The sequence below is a fragment of the Cryptococcus neoformans genome, chromosome 14 (assembly GCF_000149385.1).
Source record: "Cryptococcus neoformans var. neoformans B-3501A chromosome 14, whole genome shotgun sequence".
Lineage (NCBI taxonomy): Eukaryota > Fungi > Basidiomycota > Tremellomycetes > Tremellales > Cryptococcaceae > Cryptococcus > Cryptococcus deneoformans.
Window position 1 is genome coordinate 293,017 of NC_009190.1, and position 19,963 is coordinate 312,979.

General features: G+C 48.9%; 10 protein-coding genes across 10 annotated transcripts; 6 read left to right on the top strand and 4 right to left on the bottom strand.

Annotated features, from left to right (window-relative positions):
- Positions 1-350: 350 nt before the first annotated feature.
- CNBN0910 (hypothetical protein) lies at positions 351-3,415 on the top strand (the record flags this gene model as incomplete). Its single annotated transcript, XM_766818.1, has 5 exons — positions 351-560; positions 943-1,437; positions 1,483-2,268; positions 2,318-2,769; positions 2,818-3,415. 5 exons carry the CDS (start codon positions 351-353, stop codon positions 3,413-3,415), a joined length of 2,541 nt encoding a protein of 846 aa, XP_771911.1.
- A 731-nt stretch (positions 3,416-4,146) lies between these two features.
- CNBN0920 (hypothetical protein) lies at positions 4,147-5,143 on the top strand (the record flags this gene model as incomplete). Its single annotated transcript, XM_766819.1, has 7 exons — positions 4,147-4,236; positions 4,292-4,357; positions 4,414-4,487; positions 4,574-4,667; positions 4,721-4,836; positions 4,894-4,978; positions 5,036-5,143. 7 exons carry the CDS (start codon positions 4,147-4,149, stop codon positions 5,141-5,143), a joined length of 633 nt encoding a protein of 210 aa, XP_771912.1.
- A 190-nt stretch (positions 5,144-5,333) lies between these two features.
- Positions 5,334-6,846, bottom strand: CNBN0930 (hypothetical protein; the record flags this gene model as incomplete). The annotated part of the gene is made up of 4 exons (XM_766820.1): positions 5,334-5,887; positions 5,953-6,013; positions 6,098-6,666; positions 6,744-6,846. The coding sequence occupies 4 exons, from the start codon at positions 6,844-6,846 to the stop codon at positions 5,334-5,336; spliced, it is 1,287 nt and encodes a 428-aa protein (XP_771913.1).
- A 563-nt stretch (positions 6,847-7,409) lies between these two features.
- On the top strand, positions 7,410-9,819 carry CNBN0940 (hypothetical protein; the record flags this gene model as incomplete). The annotated part of the gene is made up of 5 exons (XM_766821.1): positions 7,410-7,533; positions 7,591-8,071; positions 8,122-8,369; positions 8,419-9,502; positions 9,555-9,819. 5 exons carry the CDS (start codon positions 7,410-7,412, stop codon positions 9,817-9,819), a joined length of 2,202 nt encoding a protein of 733 aa, XP_771914.1.
- Positions 9,820-9,914: 95 nt separating this feature from the next.
- On the bottom strand, positions 9,915-11,184 carry CNBN0950 (hypothetical protein; the record flags this gene model as incomplete). Its single annotated transcript, XM_766822.1, has 4 exons — positions 9,915-10,796; positions 10,849-10,983; positions 11,050-11,116; positions 11,177-11,184. 4 exons carry the CDS (start codon positions 11,182-11,184, stop codon positions 9,915-9,917), a joined length of 1,092 nt encoding a protein of 363 aa, XP_771915.1.
- A 240-nt stretch (positions 11,185-11,424) lies between these two features.
- On the top strand, positions 11,425-12,780 carry CNBN0960 (hypothetical protein; the record flags this gene model as incomplete). Its single annotated transcript, XM_766823.1, has 8 exons — positions 11,425-11,427; positions 11,489-11,599; positions 11,648-11,772; positions 11,821-12,038; positions 12,092-12,379; positions 12,428-12,502; positions 12,558-12,713; positions 12,764-12,780. 8 exons carry the CDS (start codon positions 11,425-11,427, stop codon positions 12,778-12,780), a joined length of 993 nt encoding a protein of 330 aa, XP_771916.1.
- Positions 12,781-13,444: 664 nt separating this feature from the next.
- Positions 13,445-15,216, top strand: CNBN0970 (hypothetical protein; the record flags this gene model as incomplete). The annotated part of the gene is made up of 8 exons (XM_766824.1): positions 13,445-13,621; positions 13,681-13,828; positions 13,913-14,052; positions 14,112-14,312; positions 14,366-14,472; positions 14,532-14,671; positions 14,739-14,799; positions 14,877-15,216. 8 exons carry the CDS (start codon positions 13,445-13,447, stop codon positions 15,214-15,216), a joined length of 1,314 nt encoding a protein of 437 aa, XP_771917.1.
- A 210-nt stretch (positions 15,217-15,426) lies between these two features.
- Positions 15,427-17,160, bottom strand: CNBN0980 (hypothetical protein; the record flags this gene model as incomplete). Its single annotated transcript, XM_766825.1, has 6 exons — positions 15,427-15,608; positions 15,693-16,134; positions 16,224-16,511; positions 16,565-16,640; positions 16,694-17,036; positions 17,082-17,160. The coding sequence occupies 6 exons, from the start codon at positions 17,158-17,160 to the stop codon at positions 15,427-15,429; spliced, it is 1,410 nt and encodes a 469-aa protein (XP_771918.1).
- Positions 17,161-17,775: 615 nt separating this feature from the next.
- On the top strand, positions 17,776-18,313 carry CNBN0990 (hypothetical protein; the record flags this gene model as incomplete). Its single annotated transcript, XM_766826.1, has 2 exons — positions 17,776-17,933; positions 17,989-18,313. 2 exons carry the CDS (start codon positions 17,776-17,778, stop codon positions 18,311-18,313), a joined length of 483 nt encoding a protein of 160 aa, XP_771919.1.
- A 234-nt stretch (positions 18,314-18,547) lies between these two features.
- On the bottom strand, positions 18,548-19,640 carry CNBN1000 (hypothetical protein; the record flags this gene model as incomplete). Its single annotated transcript, XM_766827.1, has 5 exons — positions 18,548-18,715; positions 18,811-18,878; positions 18,948-19,045; positions 19,140-19,443; positions 19,613-19,640. The coding sequence occupies 5 exons, from the start codon at positions 19,638-19,640 to the stop codon at positions 18,548-18,550; spliced, it is 666 nt and encodes a 221-aa protein (XP_771920.1).
- Positions 19,641-19,963: the final 323 nt, after the last annotated feature.

A 19,963-nucleotide genomic window follows, 5' to 3' on the forward strand; every position in this document is an offset into this window, starting at 1 on the left:
TGTTGTGATTTCTAGTTTCGCCTTTTTATGCTTGCTTTCTTACACTTCTCTTCTTCCTCTTTCAGTTGACGTAATTGCAAGGCCACGTGGCGCCGCGTCTCATGTGCCACGCCCCACTGTAGTTATAACGCCGTAGCTAAAATTTTCCCCTTTTGGTCGGAGGAATTCGCACTCCGGAGCTGGCGCGCCCTGTGATTGGCTGACGGGTCCGAGGCCCCCTCCCGCCACCACGTCTTTTCCCACCCCGACTCCCATAACGGCCCTTCTACGGCTCCTCACAAAGGAAAACAGCAAAAAAATCGGGGGCCAGCGCCGTGAGCCACCGCCCACATACACTCAACCCCCTACGCATGGTCGCCCCCGGCAGAATGGTCACCTCGTCCCGCCGAATAGGGCGGGTGACCAACAAGACCAAGCTTATAATCTATCGCGGCTCAGACAAGGTCGACACTTCAGCGGCGGAAACGGTCCTGTGGGATCAGGAAGCCGGTGGAGCCGGGAAAGACAGCAACAAACATCAGCACATCGGTGCAACCGGTGTAGAGTCTGGTGAACTATTGGTACGTATCTGGATGTGCTCTTTCACCTTTCATTATGCATGCAGGGGGGTTGCATTATGCAGTTGTTGAGGAAATGGGCCGCCAATTGATGGTGGTGTTATTTTCCTTTTTTTCACTCGACGAAACGAGGTCCGCGCGGGGAGAGGCGCGGCGTCGTGGGAGGATGTTTTCCTCCATCTATGCCTTTTTCGCGCTCTTCTTCCTGCGAGTGGGCCAGGATCGAGATGGATCCACGCGTTCTGTGCATCGGAGCAGCCGTATAGGCCCATCCAGCGTGCATGCACCAGCGAGGACGCGTACAGTGGTCGTCTGACCGAAATTTCCGCTTTCGGCAATTCGCGCCTTGTTTGTTTGTCATATAACTGATCGGCGTCTTATACAGGAACACCATCTTCAAGCAGCGTTGTCGTCCGCGTCCCTCCTCCATTCCAGCAACAAACCCTCGTCGCCCAAGTCGGTCAAGGAAGCACCAGCTGCTGCGCTCAACTATCATATTCCTACACCAGACGCTACGGGCCTCGTCTCAGATACAGTTTTCAGCCAACTCTATCAGCGTACCAAGTATGTTGAACCTTACAACTTCATCAGGTTCTCGGATACGGTTGAGGAAAGTAGTTGCGGATGGGGAGGATTAGGGTATTGCATGGATGACGCGGATGAGCGATGGCTCAACGACTTCAACTCGAAAGCTGAGGGATCGAGTGGGGACGTAAAGTCTGACAAGGAGCAGGGCCGAGGGATGAGAGTAAAGGGTAAAGACAGGGAGAAGGAAAAGGGTGACGCTCCGGCTCCCTTGGTTATATCCGAGGATATGTTTGAGTATATCATGGGAGTGTTTGAGAAGTACACCGAGGAGAATGCGCCAATGCTTCACACCGTGAGTCCGCATGACCAGTTGGGTCCAATGACTGACGTCCCATAGGACCTCTCTCTTCTTCCCCCATTCTCTGCTGTCGAGAATATGTTCTCGACGCCCATCTCACCTGCATTCTTGCCCAGCAATGAAATACCCAAGGAACTGGGCGACCTCAAGGCTTGTGCCAGGATGGCAAGGAATGTCTACCCACATTGGAAATCTCGAAGGGAACAGCGACAAGGGAAGTCCATCCTCCCCCAGCTCAACTATGACGAAACCAACGACAACGATCCTTATGTCTGTTTCCGTCGACGAGATATCCGAGCTACCCGTAAAACCCGTCGTACCGACAACTTTTCCATTGAACAATTTCAGAAACTTCAATTCGAGCTCCGTAGTGCTCATGCTCTTGCGGACCGTGTGCTCACCCGTGAACGGGAGAAAAAGTCATTGTATGAGGCCGAAAAGGAACTCTGGGAGGCGAGATGGAAATTCTTTGAAACCAAGAGACGCTGGCCCAGCTTGGGTATGACTAGCGATGAGGAACACAAGATTACCGGTAGACCAACGATCGTCCCTCCTATCCAAATTCCATCGCTCTCTGGTCAAACTCCTCTCACATCGGGCCAGTCATCGTCGCATATGCGCAAGAGGACCGACAAGGATCGAGAAGAAAGAGCTCAACGGGAGAGATATGATGCACAGAGGAATGCGGAGAGATCAGGCATTCTTTCTGGCAGGTCGAACGCTCCGGATGCTCTGAAAGAGAGGTTACAAGCTCTGCAGCAGAAGACGGAGGAAATGCTGGCGAGGAAGAAGGAGCAGGATGCGCACTGGGACGACTCTATAGATGTAAGTTCCATCGATACCGCTTTTAGACCGTTACTCATTCGATCTTCAGTCCCCGTATCAACCGTTACCACCTTCGAACTCTGTACACGCTTTCCGATCACTCTTCGTCCTTGATCCTTGTCGTGCTCAATGCAAAGACTCAGAGACAGGGAATGAAATCCTTCATCCCGAGTCATTCCGTATCCGCCGAGGCCGAGGAGGTATTGTCCGACTTGACCGACGCACTTCTATCTACTCCCATCGTCGCGGCATTCAACCCACATCACCATCCGAATATCCTACATGGCTGTTCCCTGATATCGCCCCTCGTCGATCAGAAAAGAAGAGGCCTAGGTCGATTGATGAGGTCGAGGAGGAAATGCAGGAGCAATCGCCCAAGGCAATGAGGAAAGACCTAAATGAGACTTGGAGATATGACGTGGATAGAGGAGGAGCAGTGGGTGTGGGCATGGGGTTGGAAGAAGATTATGACAGAGTCATCATCGATGATCTCGAGGCGAAGTGAGTACTCTGGCTCTGGGCTATGCTTCACTACTAATTTATTAATAGATACATTCGGCATCGCATTTCCTTACTTCAAGAGAGCGACTGTGCTAAGCTTAGACCAGATAATTATATTCTGGATCAAACACGCGAAGCTCTTGATGCGGCCGCCGATGCGAAACCTCCACCCGCCCCAATTTTCCAGAAGCCTCCAGCGCCTCAACCGAATCCACAACTCCTTGCAGCGCACTTGCAACAACAGCAAATGTTGGCGCAGCAGCAGCAGATGGAGCAGTTTCAGAGATTCCAGCTTATGGCCCAGCAGCAAGCTATGGCTCAGGCTCAGGCTCAAGCACAAGCACAAGCTCAAGCGCAAGCCCAGGCACAAGCTCAGGCGCAGGTGCAAGCTCAGGGACAAGGACACCCCCAAGCCCATCTGCAAACACATCCACAAGGTGTTTCTCAGCCCAACGGCGTCAATTCTCCCATGCCAAATGGTCAACAAATGCTTCCACCGTCCGACGGTGTGAAGCAACTCAAACTTCCGCCACATGCTGTCGCAAGGCTTGGAGCGGCGATGGCGAATGCAAACGCAAATGCCAATGGTGGTCTCCATGTACTGCAACAACAGCAACAACAACACGCGCAAACATCTCAGCAATGAGCAGCGTCGCCGCTGTCAATTGGTGTGTAAAAAGAGGAAGATTGCGCCGGCCGCGTTGTACTATGACCAGTTATCCTCATCGCTCCACGCACGTCCGTCATCATAGAAACCCGACCTCTCAATCACATATCACCGCTTTTCAGACCCATGATATCTCAGCATAAATACCCCTTTCTCATTCAACTGAAACTATTAGTGTTCTTGATAAGCTCTCGCCCAAATAAGGGAAGAGCAAAGGTGTAGGCTGGAGTGAAAGAAGATGTAGCTGTTAGACCAAGAAGTGTCTAGGGATGGTTTAAATAGCCAGGAGCCAAATTACTCAGTTGTACATTAGACAATACAAGAAAACGCATATAAACAGTGGTATGCAGTTTTGGATACTTTTCTTGATCTGCAGTTGTCTCCGAAATATGTATTGATATAGGTTTATACCGAGTAATCTGGCAAAGAACGAAAGAAGAGACGTGGAGAACTGATCTGCCACGTCAATTGGGCCTTAGTTTTCTTCGTCGCCGACGAGTGCCTCCACCTCGGATGGGACGCATTGCCCGCCGGCGCCTTCGCTGCTGATTTCCTTGTTCCGTTTTCGATTTCGTCTTTTGTAGCACAAATACCATATACCTGCTCAATCTAGCACACTATTCAATCCCTGGAGCATCCTACTACATCCTGCCTGCAATACAACCGATCCATACGGATTCTGTGACAAGAAGCGTGGAGACGCCACCAAGATGGCGCAGCCTGTCGAACAATGGATAACCGAAATACCTCCCGTTACTCGAGCATGGGTAGCTGGCTCTATCGGAATGAGCTTGTTAGTGGTCAGTGACTTTGCCAAATTGAACTCTGGGTGCTATGGCTGAGGATAGACGATAGGAGTGCCAAGTCGTAGCGCCACTACAGCTGTACTTCTCCTGGAAAGCGGCAATAGTGAATATGCAGGTCAGTTGCTCCAAAGTTCAATGAAAGCAAAGTATCAAGCTGAACTATTCTAATAGGTCTGGAGATTTATAACGACTTTTTTATATTTTGGGCCAGTATCGCTTGACCTTTTATTCCATATATTCTTTGTGTGAGTCGATCATACTGAGTCATGTTATTTTTTTCCAATGCGGTGTGGATACCATTCAATGAAGGGCTAAATTGACATGGAGACAGTATGAGATACTCTAGATTACTAGAAGAAAACTCGTTTGCCAATCGTCGGGCAGACTATGCGTGGTTACTATTTCTCTGCGCCTCTTTTCTTCTGGTGAGTCTTCTAAGCATTTGGTCTAGCGTGAGGCATTGGCTGATGTACGTCAGCTTGTATCCTCTGTCGCAACTCTACCATTCCTCTCCTCTTCCCTGGCTTTTGCCCTCGTCTATATCTGGTCAAGACGGAACCCTTCTGTGAAAATGTCTCTGTTTGGCATCATCACGTACGTTTAGCCCCTATATAAAGCTACTTCGAATGTTGCATACTGACCCGTCCGCAGTATCACTGCGCCATATCTCCCCATGGCCCTTGTCCTGTTTACCTGGGTATTCCAAGGAGGTGTCAGAGCAGCTGTGCCCGATATCGTTCGTAGCTTGTTGGTGATCTTAAGCAGATAACCATCTGACGTGTTCCTCGTATAGGTCGGGGCACTCGCGGGACATACCTATGTCTTCTTGCAAGATTATTGGCCAAGAGAAATGTGGAGTACAACTGGGAGGCCAGAGATCCAGACTCCCGGGTTTGTGTAAGTTTCAGATCTACGGTGTACTCATTGAAAGTCGCTAATGTATCAAATAGAAAGCGATTATTCGGGCAAGAAGAAAGATAAGAGATTATTGCGGTCTGTATATCATGAAACAATACATTGTCACTTAGCAGGGGAAGCAGTGAAACGAGAATTACGATCAATATTAGGCATAGTGTTCGCAATCTAAGACTTTAAGGTTCTTCCCTAGCCATTTTTTTCAGTCGAGCACTCCTTCTAAGCCTATTTTCTCCTTCTTGCAGGTCATTTCCGCCTTCTGGTTCGTCGATGTTGGCATGATGGTCATCAAAATTGACACTCTTACTCGGCACCTTTATTTCGGTCTGAGCTTTTTGATCTTCCTTTGCTTCGCTGACTTGCTTGAGATCGGTATTGTTGACTGATGTGATCTCTGATTGATCCGTATCAGCATTGGTAACATTGTTGGACTCTTCGAGGTCCTTCGATATGTTGTTTCGCTTTTCCGCATTATTGCCATTTTTCTTGTCATTTGCTTCCAGCGGCTCCTTGTCATCTTTCTCTTCTGCTGCACCTTCATTATTCGGTTTCTTGCACCAATCAAACTCCCAATCATTCTCATAACCTTTCTCGAGAAAGAGCTGGTGGAAGAGCAGACGGAGATATCGGTAATCTGGATCAGAATCGAATTTCAAAGCTCGACAATATTGAAGATACTTGAGAAACTCATCTGGAAGATCTTTGCATAAGTCTTCGAGAGGTTCGCTCTCTAGGAGATGATGAAGATGATGATTAATAATAAATGAATTGAACAATATGCAATAATTTCCTTACTTATATCCTCCATCTCGATCGAACAAGTCCCATGCCACGGCAATGAGCCCTTTAGAAAAAACTACATGGATTTTGGTCAGTATGTATATAGTTTATCGTGCACGTTGCGCTACGACAAACAAGTCAATATGAAGCTGATACGCACCACAAACATATACCCCAATGATTCCAAGTCGTCTCTTCTGGAAGCCATCGTTCCTTCTGACACCCTGAGGGAACACCAACTGGGATTTGCACAACGTTCGTACTTCTCGTAAGGCATATGCCGTTTAGTTTTGGGATCCCTATACCGCTTTGCAAAACCCAGATCGATCATGAAGATTTTCCGCTGGTCTTGAAGGCCAATACAAAAATTATCAGGCTTGATTCCCCGATGAATATATAGTTGACCATGAAGGAACTCGACATGAGATATGAGTTGATCGGCGATCATTAAGACCGTTTTGAGACTGAACGGGCCACTATGCGAGGAGAAAAGATCCTGTAGAGTGGGGCCGAGCATATCCATCACGAGAGCACAATAGTTTCCTTCTTCGCCATACCACTTAATGGAGGGGATTGTATGTGCATTGGGCACATGTTTAGAGATGTCCCTGTAGGCTTCATGCTCATCTCGAAGGTCGCGACGATCCTCAAGCAGGGCGAACAAGATGTGTTCAAGTTTAACTGCAACTTCTTGTCCAGTCTTAGTATCAACCGCTGGATAAACGCCCCCTACAGTAAAGTGAGAGTTGGTTGATATCGTAGTCAGGAGGATCCGAGAAGAGTGGGGGAGCGGGCCAACAGCTTACCCTGATTGGTCTCAGCCATCTGCTTATCGACCTTGACATTGTATCTGCCAGCGATGACTTGGGGGATTTCTGTGTCAGATGATGGACTATCTCGAGAAGACATCGATTGCTAAATGATTGATGCTTTAGAGCAAGTTAAAGATAAGTAATAGATAAAGATATGAATGATGGATTAAGTGAGAAATAATGGATGATTGGCGATCCATAGCGCTTAATCATCAGCATTTCCGTTCCCGCATTATCATGCGATGCAGTGCGTTTTTTCTTTCCGCATTATCCGCCTGCGCTGTTGTTACTATCAGCCGCATTTAGTACTGTATCTTGATGGCAGGTACAAATTTGAGATTTAATACTTGATAGTGGAATCTAGCGGCTGTATCACACTTTGATATATATATAGCAGATATGTACTTGAACATGCGGAAGAGCGCATATCTTTCGACGAATTCAGCGGGAAAGACTCGAGGAGAGTCGGACTGGAAGAGGAAAGAGGTGTTGGAGGAGATAGACAGTCGGTACATAGGCGCGCGAGTGATAAAAATCTTGATGGGCCTTTTTGCCCTTTGCAATCACGTGACTTGCCACCAAAAGTTGGGCAAAGTTCAAATCCTTAAAAGACGTACAGATGAAGTCTTTCTACAGGTCACCCCAACAGATCAAAATAAAATGGGTAGGAAAAGGTCAGGAAAGTCAGGATCTGGCGCCAGCAAGCCATCTGCGGCTCCTGGAGCAAGAATCAATAAGATGGAGCAGTACGAGGATACCCTTGAGCCGGGAAGTGTTGACGACTGTATGTCAATTTCAAGCGGTCCCTTAATGTGAAGACCTCGACTAACAGCCGTTATAGTCATGTTCAAGCGTGATCAAATCAGTTTTAATCCTCAGGATGAGTCCGATGATGAAGATATCAATGCCGACGTCGGTGAAGAAGTTTTGAGTCTCGAATCTGCTCGTCGTCGAGCTCGTCAAGATGAGTATGAAGAGGAAGAGGAGGACTATTCCGAAGAAGAAGCCCCTATCAAGAAGCGTAAGGAAAAGTCCAAGGATGATTTGTCAACGAAGGGTCGATATGGCAAGCCTATTGTCTCGTCCGATGAAGAAGAGGAAGAAGAATCAGGATCCTCCGAAACCGAAGACGAAAACTGGGGTAGACAGTACTATGCGAGGCCAAGTAACAGACGAGAGAAAGAAAAAGAGGGCGCTTATGTTGATGAGAAGAAGGAAGAAGAAAGAGAGATGGAAGAAAGAGAGGTGAAAAGGTTGCAGAAAAAGCAAAGGGAGGCACTTGGCGGTGAAGACTTTGGTTTCGATGATCTTGATGAGGTTGCGTAAGTTTCGACGACCCTATTTGTTGTAATCGTAATTGATGTTAGGTTAGGGCCGTGGAACCTGTAAAAGGAGTTGAAATTGAAGAGACACCAACCGTTATCGCACCGCCAAGTTCAGCCGACCCTGCTACTCTTCTCCGTCATCTTCAAGCGCATGAACCTCTCAAACTCGCCCTCACAAGAGATTTCCCTCTTGTTGTGCAAAAGCTTCAGAAAACGTCTCGAGGTATCAAAAGGATGGAATCTGAAAACCCGGAAGACGGACAGTTACATAAGGGTTTGGGATGGTTACACTATCGTGCGTCCATTAGGTTACAAAAGTGGAAACTATGCTAACAGGATGTCAGAAACCCTTTTGACGTACGCTGCCACACTTTCGTTTTACATCCACATCAACTCTCTTCCTCCTTCTTCTCGACCCGACATCCCTATCATCCCCCGTCTTCTCGAGCTCAAACAAGGTCTCACTTCTCTGGAGGACCTCGATTTTGACGCTGCCTCTGTCTCAGACAATCCGCTTACTCTCTATAACCCTCTTCTCGACTGGGCCGAAGGCGAGGATGAAGAGCTCAAGGAGGGAAAGGCCGAGCTCATCAAGAGGATGCAAGCTGTGAATGACGAGGATTGGGAGGATGATGCGGATGACCTTTGGCAGAAGGAAGGTCTTGAGGAGAATGAGCTGGAAGATTTGTTAAAGGATGCGGACAAGGTTGAGGGTGACGTTCAGATGTTGGCCACAAAATCTCAAAAGAAAAAGAAAGAGAAGAAATCCAAGAAAGAAAAGAAGGCCAAGAAGGCTGAGGATGATGACCTGGGAGGCTTTGACGGGTTGGACGGATTTGATGATCTCGATGATCTAGAGGGTCTCCTCGAAGATGACAAACCCAAGAAGAAATCCAAGAAGATTAAGAAGATCAAGGATTCTGAATCTTCTTCCTCCACAGCTATTTTTGCTCCTCTTGCCGAACCTGAATTTTTCACCTCGAAATATAAATCCAAGAAACCCATCTCTGACGAGTCCGATCCTCTTGGTGACCCCACAGGGCTTACCGATGCTGATGCTTCCGACAAGTCTGCACGTAAGCGTTCTTTGGCATTCCACACTTCCAAGATCAACGCTACTCTTGCAAGGCGCGCAGAAGGTAGAGCGAACAGGATGGGCGGTGATGAAGACGTGCCGTATAGGGATAGGAGAAAGGCGAGAGATGATGCCCTCAAGCGGAATAGCGTCCGTTCAGAAGGTGAAGATCTGGAAGAGGTGCGGCCGGAGAAGGAGAAGAAGAAGAGGGTCAGGGATGAGATTGAGGATGACGGGGAAGGGGCCGCCGAAGATGACGAAGCAGACGGTTATTATGAGTTAGTTAAAAGAAGGAGAAAGGACGAGAAGCGGGCCAAGGAAGCTGAGCATGAGGCTATTGAAAAACAATTGCTGTATGTCTTCTTCGCGCAAGGAAATTTATCTTCTTACTGATCTTCATTGAAGTGCTGAGCGAGCCGCCTACGATGACGGAACTGCCGATGGACCTCGAACCATTACACGCGCTATTGAGAAGAACCGTGGTCTCACCCCACGACGATCCAAGACCGGCCGAAACCCTCGAGTCAAGAAGAGACAAGCATATGATAAAGCGCAGAAGAAGGTCGCCAGTCAACGTAGTGTCTACAAGGGTGGTCAGGCGGCATACGGTGGGGAGTACAAGGGTGAGAAGACTGGTATCTCCAAGGTCATCAAGAGTAGGAAGTTCTAGATGGGAGAGTGGTGTTTGGGTCTTTTGCGCATTTGTTTGTTTATGCATTGGATGTGCTACAGTAATATACTAATGATTACAGCAAGATTTCCTGTCTACTTTTTGCGATTTGAAGGTGGCGGTCTTCGCTTTTTGAACATGCTTCCACCACTAGCCGGTTCAGGCGCAGAGGGGGCAGAAACGTCTGGCTTGACATCCTGTTCTTCTTTCATTGCTTCACTGGTAACAGCAGTAGCTTCAACTAAAACTGCTTCCTCTAGCTTCTTCATATCAGGTTTAACATCCTCCGCCGCCTCTGATTCCTCCCTTTTTCCTTCATCTGCCTGAGACCCTTCCACCTTTACCCAACCACCTCCCGGTATAAAGACCTTGTCGTTTCCCTTCGTCTTCGGCTTCAGCTCAATCTTCCCGGTCCAACCTTCTTTCTGCAATCCAGGTCCGTCTTTCGGTTGTACTTGTTGCCAAGCTTGCTTTGAAGGTTCCTGCTTGATGACTCCTTCTTTTTCTTTCATATTCTTGTCTTTGAAAAGCGTTTCCTCCTTCTTTTTAACTTTCAACCCTTTAAGTGACGAAGAATCCCAATCATCGTCATAGGGATCATGTACCGGCTTCTTCCCCTTATGTTCAAATTTCCATCCTTCACCTTCTTCGTCTTCCTCCCCCCTGTTCCTTTTCGCGCCCGTCATACTCACCGAAGCCTCGGTAAGGGGTGGAGGTACTACAACTTCTTCCCACTGTCCAGGCTCGCCTGCCCGTCCTTTGATTTCCTGTTCAATCTCATACGCAGACTTTTCGGTATCAGGGTCGACAAAACCAAGTTGAGCGGCGGTGGAGTAGTCGGAAAACTTGTCTTTAGGTCTAGAGTCGCGGGCTTTGGCGGTGGAAGAGGAGGGAGCTGGGGAGGCGGAGGAAGAGGCAAGGGAGGATGGGCGTACCACGCCGCGGGCTGTATCGTGGGCGTATGCTGCTGCTGCCGCCTGTCATATCTATAAGCATCACGGAGAGACTGAAGTGGCATATATCACTTACTGCATCTATGCGAGCCATCTCGGCAGCTTCCTGGGCCTTTTCCTTTTTCGCCTTCTCTCCTCCTCTATAAAGATCTCGGATGAATCTCTCTTTGTTGCCGATATGCTTAAGACCTGTTTCATGTTGCCTTCGAGACTACAAAAAAATAATCAGCTTGTGCACTAATAACGGGAGTGATAGTAAGCCACTTCATTGACCTACGGGGGCGTCATCTCTAATCCAGATGTTGCAATACTTGCACCAGTACTGCTTCTTTGATACCCAATATCTGACCAAGAAGGATTGTGTAAACTTCCTTCTTCCTCGACACCACGTAGTATTCACTTACTCTGTCATTTTGTCTGTTCAGTAATTGCTCCTCAAGGACATACAATTATGGACTGAGTACTTATAAAGAAATGAATCACCGCTTGCCTCACTGCCCATTATTGATCTTTGAAAGAGAAGACGCATTACGTAACAGACCTCCACCTCAATATGACGAGAGGTTTCTGTCAGCGAAGACAACCAACGAACGAAGTTGATGTGGATGAAGCACCTTTAGACAACGTCAGGTAAAGGCAAGAAAAGCTCACAATGGTAAGCACGAGACTTATGCGGGTATATGATGGGGCCGCTAATTTCTTAATGCTCTTTGTAGCACGGAATCAAGCGAAGTCGACTTACACCTCAAGCTGCTGAGGCAAAACGTCTGAAAGAGCAGAGCAAGATTGAAACGTATCTCGCACTCGAGAAGGACGTCCTTACCAGAGTATGGTCCTTGGGAGCCAGACTATGTCAGAGCTAATTGGCGGCTTAGAAATCTGCAAAGGAGTACTCTGAAGAAGCATTGGGGAAAACTACACAACTGCTTGATTTGAACCCCGAATTCTACACTATTTGGAATTATCGCCGAGACATCTTATTATCCCTTTTCCCTGCTTTGTAGGTTTTCGTAACTGTTTGAAGAAAATGGCTCACATGGATTTGTAGGACTGCGGAGGAAGTAGTCGGGCGTTTGACAACGGATTTACGATTGACGACCGCCTATCTTCTCGTTCACCCAAAGGTCTACTGGATATGGAACCATCGTAAATGGTGCTTAGAAACCGTACCGTCAGGACCTGGAAAATCTCATGAATGGAAAGCAAAGTTTTGGGATGGAGAGTTGAAATTGGTGGAGAAGATGCTGGACGCTGATCCCCGAAACTGTATGTACCTGTACACCATTCGCAATGGATGTCAAGCTGAATCAAATGGGCAGTCCACGCCTGGGGGTATAGGCGATACGTTTTATCTTCGATGCCGGTACAGCGGCCATTAACAGAGGAACTAAATTACACTCAGTCCAAAATTGAGTCCAACTTCTCCAACTTTTCAGCATGGCATTACAGAACCAAGACGCTAGCGGCTATTTGGGAAGAAAATAACTCGAGCCCGGAGGACATCAAGAAAGCAAAGGACAAGGAGTTTGAACTTGTCACACAAGCTCTGTGGACCGATCCGGGCGATCAAAGCGGCTGGCTGTATCACTCTTGGCTCATTGGGCAAAGTATGTTAATAGACTGTATCAGTGGCATACGAACTGACGCTTCCACAGAGCCACCAATTGACGTTCTTCAACGTGAATTGAAGAATATTCAGGAGCTTTACGACATGGAGCCCGACTCAAAATGTGCGTTATTACCTGGCAGCAACTGTCTGACAGACCGCATTGACTCGGATCCTAGGGTGTATCAATGCTCTTGCGCAGTATACTCTTCTTCTTGCTAAGCAACCATCCATTGCCCCTGAAGAAGCATATAAGCTTCGCAAAGACGCAAAGGAATTGTACGAGATACTTATAGAGGTTGATGTCGATCGGAAAGAAAGGTATAGGGATATGGGTGAGTTTGCTTGGTTCAAGAAAAGATATGAGCCTGACCTTTTCCAAAAGCTGCTTCGTGTACTTGAGAGGGAGTACATATGTATACCATTTACTGCTGTATGTTAAGGACACAAGGAGAGGAAAAGCTACATTCTAAACTTTGTTTGATGACTGCAGACAAAGCTTTGAAGAGCGGTATGTGGTCGATTTCATTTTCATCACGCAGCAAGAAGACTCGGTCGCGAATGGACTCGACGGCTTGCTTCACCCTTGTCAGCAACGGACTTATGTATGCGCATATGTACCGGGAAAGCTCAGTTCACTCCATTGCGGAACAGGACATAGAGGCAAGGCTAGGCTTGTCCCAATCCTATTATGCTTTCACAAATTCTGTTAGCCTGATCGAACAGGTTCAAAAAGCATTGGACTTATTGTGAAGGAGCGGAAAGACTATCCCGATCATGGCGCCTTCTTTCGAGTTTGAAGTTCTGACGCTTTTAATTATGTCTTTCATGTCCATGTTACTTGCTCGGTCAAGCGACAACACTTCCTGTTGTGCGCCGGCTTATCCCGTATTGTTATGACTAGCCGTTGTACGTAACCCGGCCGTATCGGAATGAATGGGCCAAGTCACGTGACCAGACTACCGAGTCGAAATGGTGGATAGCCGAGGACTCACCACACTCGTTGTCCTCTATTTATCCCTGATTTCCTCTTTCCACTCTTTCTTCTTCATCTAAAATCACAAAAATGTCCAGACTCGCCCCTAGACTCGCCACAGCTGCCTGCGCTGTCCGACAGCCCGCTGCCACTCGTGCTATTGCTGCCGCGTTTGCCGCTCCGTTGACCAAACAGATTAGGGGGTACCGATCCCAACCTATGAGGGATGTCATGACCGGCGAGATCATCCAGTTGCCCGACATCGACGTGAGCAACATCGCATGTATGGCCTCCGACTATTCGAACTGACAACCGGATGAATGTAGCCCTCAACTGTAAAGGTCGACTTGACGACCCACGCCAAATCACGTCTCCCCAACTCTAAACTCGTTTTCGGCCACACCTTCACCGACCACATGCTCACCATTCCTTGGTCTAGCAGGAGTGGATGGGGAACCCCTCATATCAAGCCTTGTCAGTATTATGCTCTGTTGCAAACCGTCAGGTATCAACTGACGTGGATCCATTTTGGCTGTTTTTTTTTTTCGCGTGCGTTAGACGGTCCACTGGAGCTCGACCCTTCATCGACCGTTTTCCATTACGCATTCACATTGTTCGAGGGTATGAAGGCCTACAGGCAGGAGGACGGTACTATTAGATTGTTCAGGCCCGACATGAACATGGCGAGGATGAACAGGGTACGTTATCGCTTTTGCTACGTGAGTCTGCGCAGTTACTGACGGGGTATTGCATGCAGAGTGCCGCTCGTATTGCTCTCCCCCATTTCGATAGCAAGGCTCTCATCGAACTTATCAAGAAGCTCGTTATCCTCGACTCTGAATGGATCCCCAAGGAGAAGGGTTACTCATTGTACATCCGACCTACATTGATCGGTACCCAAAACGCTCTCGGTGTCGGACCTTCCAGTGATGCTTTATTGTTTGTCATCTGCTCTCCCGTAAGTTGATTTTACAATTGCGCATGGAGGGAGTCATGCTGAAGTGGATGCAGGTGGGCCCTTACTACGCCTCTGGATTCAAGCCCGTCCAACTTTTGGCTACGACCAAGTTTGTCCGTGCCGCTCCCGGTGGTACAGGTGGTTACAAGCTCGGTGCCAAGTAAGCGTTATCCAAACGTTTCGCGATTCTCAAATTTGACCCAAAAAAAAAAATCACAGCTACGCCCCCGGTGTCGTCCCTCAAGCTGAGGCAGCGAAAGAAGGCTACAGTCAAAACCTTTGGTTGCTTGGTCCCGAGCACGCTTTGACTGAGGTCGGTACTATGAACTTGTTCGTTGCTCTCAAGAAAGCCGATGGCTGTAAGTCATCATCATCATTTTCATGCTATGGAGCCGAAACCAAAATACTGAAAATGAACATTTTTAGCCGTTGAGCTCGTTACCCCTCCTTTGGACGACGTCGTCCTCCCCGGTGTCACGCGAGACTCGTAAGCACATTTTCTCATCATTCGCCGAGCGACACCAGAGAACCCCGAAACCCTAACCAAGAGTGTGATCCTCTTAGCGCTCTCCAACTCGCACGAGAACACGCTTCCGGCAAGACACCTATCCCCGGCCTTCCCGAAAAACTTGTTGTCTCTGAGCGAAAGCTCGTGATGGCGGACCTCGTCGAGGCCGAGAAGAATGGTACATTGGTCGAGGTCTTTGGTACCGGTACGGCCGCCATCGTCTCTGCCGTTGACAAGATTGGTTATGAGGGGCGTGATATTATCATCCCCACCGGCCCTGAGGGTTTGGGTAACATCGCCAAGGGTATCTTGGACAGGATCACGGCCATCCAGACTGGTGAGATTGAGCATCCCTGGAGTGTGATTGCGAACGACGTGTCAAGCTCCAGTTTCTAGACGTTTTCTTTTCGTTTTTTATATATAGGAAAACTGGAGTAAGGTGGGGTATTATTTGACTTTTTGGGACATATACTTGTGCTAGGCTACGAGAGTTGGTTGTAGAGAAATATGCATTGGTATATCCATTTAGAAAATGTCTAATATAAATTCTAACCCTATACAATCCCGAGAAAAAAAAAGAATTAAAAAGGGAAACAAAGAGGAGACCTATGCAATCTTGGCACCTTGCACCCACATACCCTTGCGGTTTCGCTCATCTCCGTTGGACCACCACCTTTCAAGTGCGTCAAACCACCATTCGTCCGTATCGGTGTCGACTTGACTGTCTGCAAGGTCAAATAGATCGAGTGGACCCGTGCCAGTAGGATTCTCTTCACTTGCAAGTTCAACTGAGGAACAAAACCACCATTCATCAGCGCCCTGCTTCGTGGTTTGAAAAGTGAAAACAGAAAAAAAATAGTGTATGAACTTACTCAACTGCACATCAAACTCCATCCCAACTTCCAACGCACCGCCCAAGCCCATACCGGCCTTACCACCCCTCGTCGCCGCCCAAACTGCCTCTTTCCAATCCACCCTCAAATTTCTCCCTCCACCCTCTTCCTCCTTCTTCACCGTCCCAAACGAACACCCCAGAGATTCGCATCGATCACCTTCACGCATACGCGAGATGATCACCGCCTGGCGCATGGCGGTATGGATAGAAGGCGAGTAGCCGCCTGCGATATCTGTGCCGAGGCCGAGGGAGAGGGAAGCGTCGAGAGCTTCTCGGAGAGGGAATTGGCGTTCAGAGAGGTATTGGTTGGATAGCGGGCAGTGGGCGATGGTGACGCCGCGTTCTTTGATGAGCGGGATGAGTTTGTCGTCGAGGTATGTGACGTGCGCTTGGAGAGTCTGTGGGCCGAGGAGACCAAACTGGAGGAAAAAAAGAATAAAAAAGAAATAAAAAAGGTGGTTATCTTTTGCTAGACTGGTTGGTGTGAGGTGCGTAAAGACAAACGAACCTTGTCAAAGACCTTTTCATCATCCAAACCTTTTGTCTTCAAGGACATATCAATCTGGTCCCTGCCTTCACACATGTGACTCTGCAGCCTTACGTTCCTGTCTTGAGCGACTTTGGCGAGACCTTGCAAGAGTTCGTCAGAGCAGACAGGGACGAAGCGGGGAGTGATGATGGGCTGAACCAGACGCCTGTGAGAAGGGAACTGGGAGAGATAAGACTCCATAGAGTCAAGGAATGAGTTGAGGGATGAGAGCGAGGCAGCGGGAGACGCCTCGCCGTACGACGGGCGCTGATGATATTCGTCAGAACATATTCCAGCCAGACAAGGCCGCGTACACGTACCGGTGATTCGTCCATGGAGAGTTTACCGATAAAAGCTCTGATCCCAGCCTCCTGGGCCTTTCTGGCCAGGACCAAGCTGGTTTCGTGTATCAGCGATACATCTTTTGCTAGACGCTTACAGTCACTCACTTGGCCTGGACGCCGATCGTGCCGAAAAAGACGACACAGCCGGTTCCATTCTCCCGCAGTCTCTGCACCAGCCTGCCATACAGCCGCTCGGCCAGCTGCTCGTCTGCATCGACACGCTCCTCGGCTCTATAGGCATACCGCTCGAGCCACTCGAGAAGCGGCAGATCCAGACCTGTGCCGGCGTAGAGATACTGGGCGGCGTGGAGGTGGAGGTCGGCGTACGTGGGAAGGAAGAAGGAGTGCCTGCCGAGTGCGGTGGGTGGCGGGGCGGAGGCGAGGAGTGCCTGGGAGGCGGGGTCTGAAACGGGGGCGATGTGCGCGATGGCGCCCTGGGCAGAGACGGCTGGACGGGGTCAGCGTGGTCCGGGATCAGAAAGGCGCTAGTTACCGAGCAGATGGTTCCTCCTGACTCGGAGACCTGCGGGCGTGGGCGTGTCGACGAATGTTCCGGTGTAGAGGGATGTCATGGCGGGCGGGGGGTCGGTCAAAGGAGGGCCCCGGTATATAAGGGGAAAGATAAGGCAGATACACAGTTTCTAATCACGCCGATATCATCGGGTCGGAGCACCGCTTGGAAAGTGCAGACGTCACGACTCGTCCCAGTCTGCTGCCCGTCGGAGAAGCCAAAATACAACTGGGCCATTTCCCACCACATCGCGGGCAAGATATGTACATGGCCAGTGGAGACGGAGCACTGCGAGCAAGTGGAAGATTAAGGGCTGGAAACGAAGCCCCATATAGCCACCCCACATCTTGCATGGCCTTCGTCTTGACTTCTTGCCCGGCGAATCGAAGAAGTGAGCATGCGAAACAAGGGGTTGATCTCAAGGGACTGTGCATGATGATCAATGGACATACTCTACGGCCTCGTCCATCAGCACAGCCTGGCAAGCTGATGACTTGAGGCTGTTTTTCCTTTTCCCTTTTACAAAAATCAATCACGACTCGCGACGGGATAATGCCAAGCCGCGAAAGACACATTTACTGCGGGTGACAGGGTAGGAAATGACCGGTGATGACGTATTGCACTTCTCCCTCAGCGTTCAATTCGGCTTTGGTGGAGCTGCTGTGAATGCAGAAAGATGCAGTGGGAGTACCTTACTGCGAGGTTAGTGGCCACTGATTGGATATCCTTATGCAAGTATATAAACCCTTCTGCCTGTTTTAAATCTCTCTATCCCAACCCACCCTTTATCAACCAAGAACAAGTAACAATGGGTCTCTTCCACCACCACGACGAGTAAGCCATCCCTGCCATCAATGGGTCACCAGCTGACTCCACTCTCTCCCATCAGACCTCCCAAGCACCAAGGCCACAATGGCCCTCCTCCTCCCCAGCAGAACTTTGGCGGTCCCCAAGGTGGGCCCCCTCCCCAGCAAAACTTTAACGGACCTCATGGTGGTCCCCCTCCCCCCCAGAACTTTGGCGGGCCTCAACAAGGTTTCGGTGGGCCTCATGGCGGCGGTCCTCAGGGTGGTCCTCAGCAAGGTTTTGGCGGGCCCCAGGGTGGTCCTCAGCAAGGCTTTGGTGGGCCTCAGGGTGGACCCCATGGTGGACCCCAAGGTGGATATGGCGGCCCCCAGCAGCAGGGCGGTTTTGGAGGTCCTGGGAGGTACTAGATTGACGGGTTGTGCTATAATGCAAAATATGGCGAGATCAAGAGGGTGTAAAGTTGTAACGATATGAATGGAACTGGATAACTGGCGGCATTTTGAAATACATGGGTTTCATTGATAACAACACTTTTATTAACTGATTGAGAAAACATGATTATAGGTTATAAAGACGGTTGTAATCGCTCTACCCCTGTTTTGGCCACACACTCTTGCACCAATAACCGCATCTACTCCCCATCAGCTCCCCATCTCATGAGTCGAAGATGATAAACGTACATCTATAACACCTGTTTCTATAGCTTTGACGCTCAGAAGCGGTTCGTGCTTCTCTGGGCACTCGGCGTCTTCCTTTTGTGAAGGTCGGAGTGTATCTGCAGCAAGCGCTGGGACCCAAGGCCCTGTTTCCTGTGGATTTGTGAAAAGAAGAAAAAAAGAAAAAGAAAAAAAAAAGGTCAGAAAGATTGACGAGACGAGGTAAATGCCCAGGAGGACGGGCTTACCTCTGTGGAATTGGAGGACGGCGCCAAATCGTCATTGGTCTCGATAATAACCGCAAAAGTACACTCCTCTATTCTAAAATCAGCATCAAAGTCGCGGAGGGGGGAGGCAGGAGGGCGATGCAATAAAGCGTACTCACCATTATTATCCAACAACTGGCCGTCTAATGAAGAGAGCTTGATAAGGAACCCGCGAAGCATGAGACCCAGCTCATCAGCATTAGGTGCGCCCGTCAACCTAGTCCAATCAGCCAGTCAGTCAGCCAGCCAGCCAGTCAACACCCCTCTCTGGACACTCTCCCTCCACATCCCAAAAAAAAAGAGAAACTCACCCTACATCTTTTCTCCCATCCAACCCCGACAAGTACCCGATATCAAAAATCATCCTCTCCACCGGTAACCCAGTCAACACACTCTTGATCACCACCGTCATCCTCTTCAATCTACCCTCATGAATCTCCTTGCCTACACTGGCAATCACCTGCGAGATGTACGATCGTACAGTCGGGTGACGCGATTGGTATACAGGAACGCCATGGGCACGGCGGCGGGTGAACGTCGTAGGAGGGTAAATCTGGCGGATACAGAGGATTGTGTGGAGGGATATTTCCACTTTGGAGCACGAGCGGAAACGTTCTTGGCGTTAGCACGAAGAAAAAAAAAGAGGTTTAGTGCATCGCGTTTCCAAGGAGACATACAGAAGGACGCTATAGCATCTGCAATTTCTAGAATACATTTCAAAGTCTCAAGTCAGTCCTGGTTTTGAAAAGTCTGATGTCTACAGGATAAAAAGGCCGAAACGCACCCTTATAGCTGAGACCTGGTTGGGCCATCGTTATCCCTTATCTGTTGAATTTCCTCTCTTTCTCTCTTTTGTTTTATAAGCGCTTAGCGGCGGTGATTAGTTCTGTAAAACATCAACCAGGGGATTCGCTGGAAGTGGATGTACGTAGAGATGGATTTCAGGAGAGAGAAATAATCAGCAGCACCCAAAACCCAAATTGAGGGCGAAAAGTTGAGTAACCCAATCATCTAGCACGTGACTTTCGGGCAAGCAGCACCATCGTGTTGAGTCGAGTTATTTTGGGCACCGTGCTTGTTTTGAAAATCTCCCAGTCTAGCTAAATTATTGGAAAGAGTAAGGATCAACAGTAGA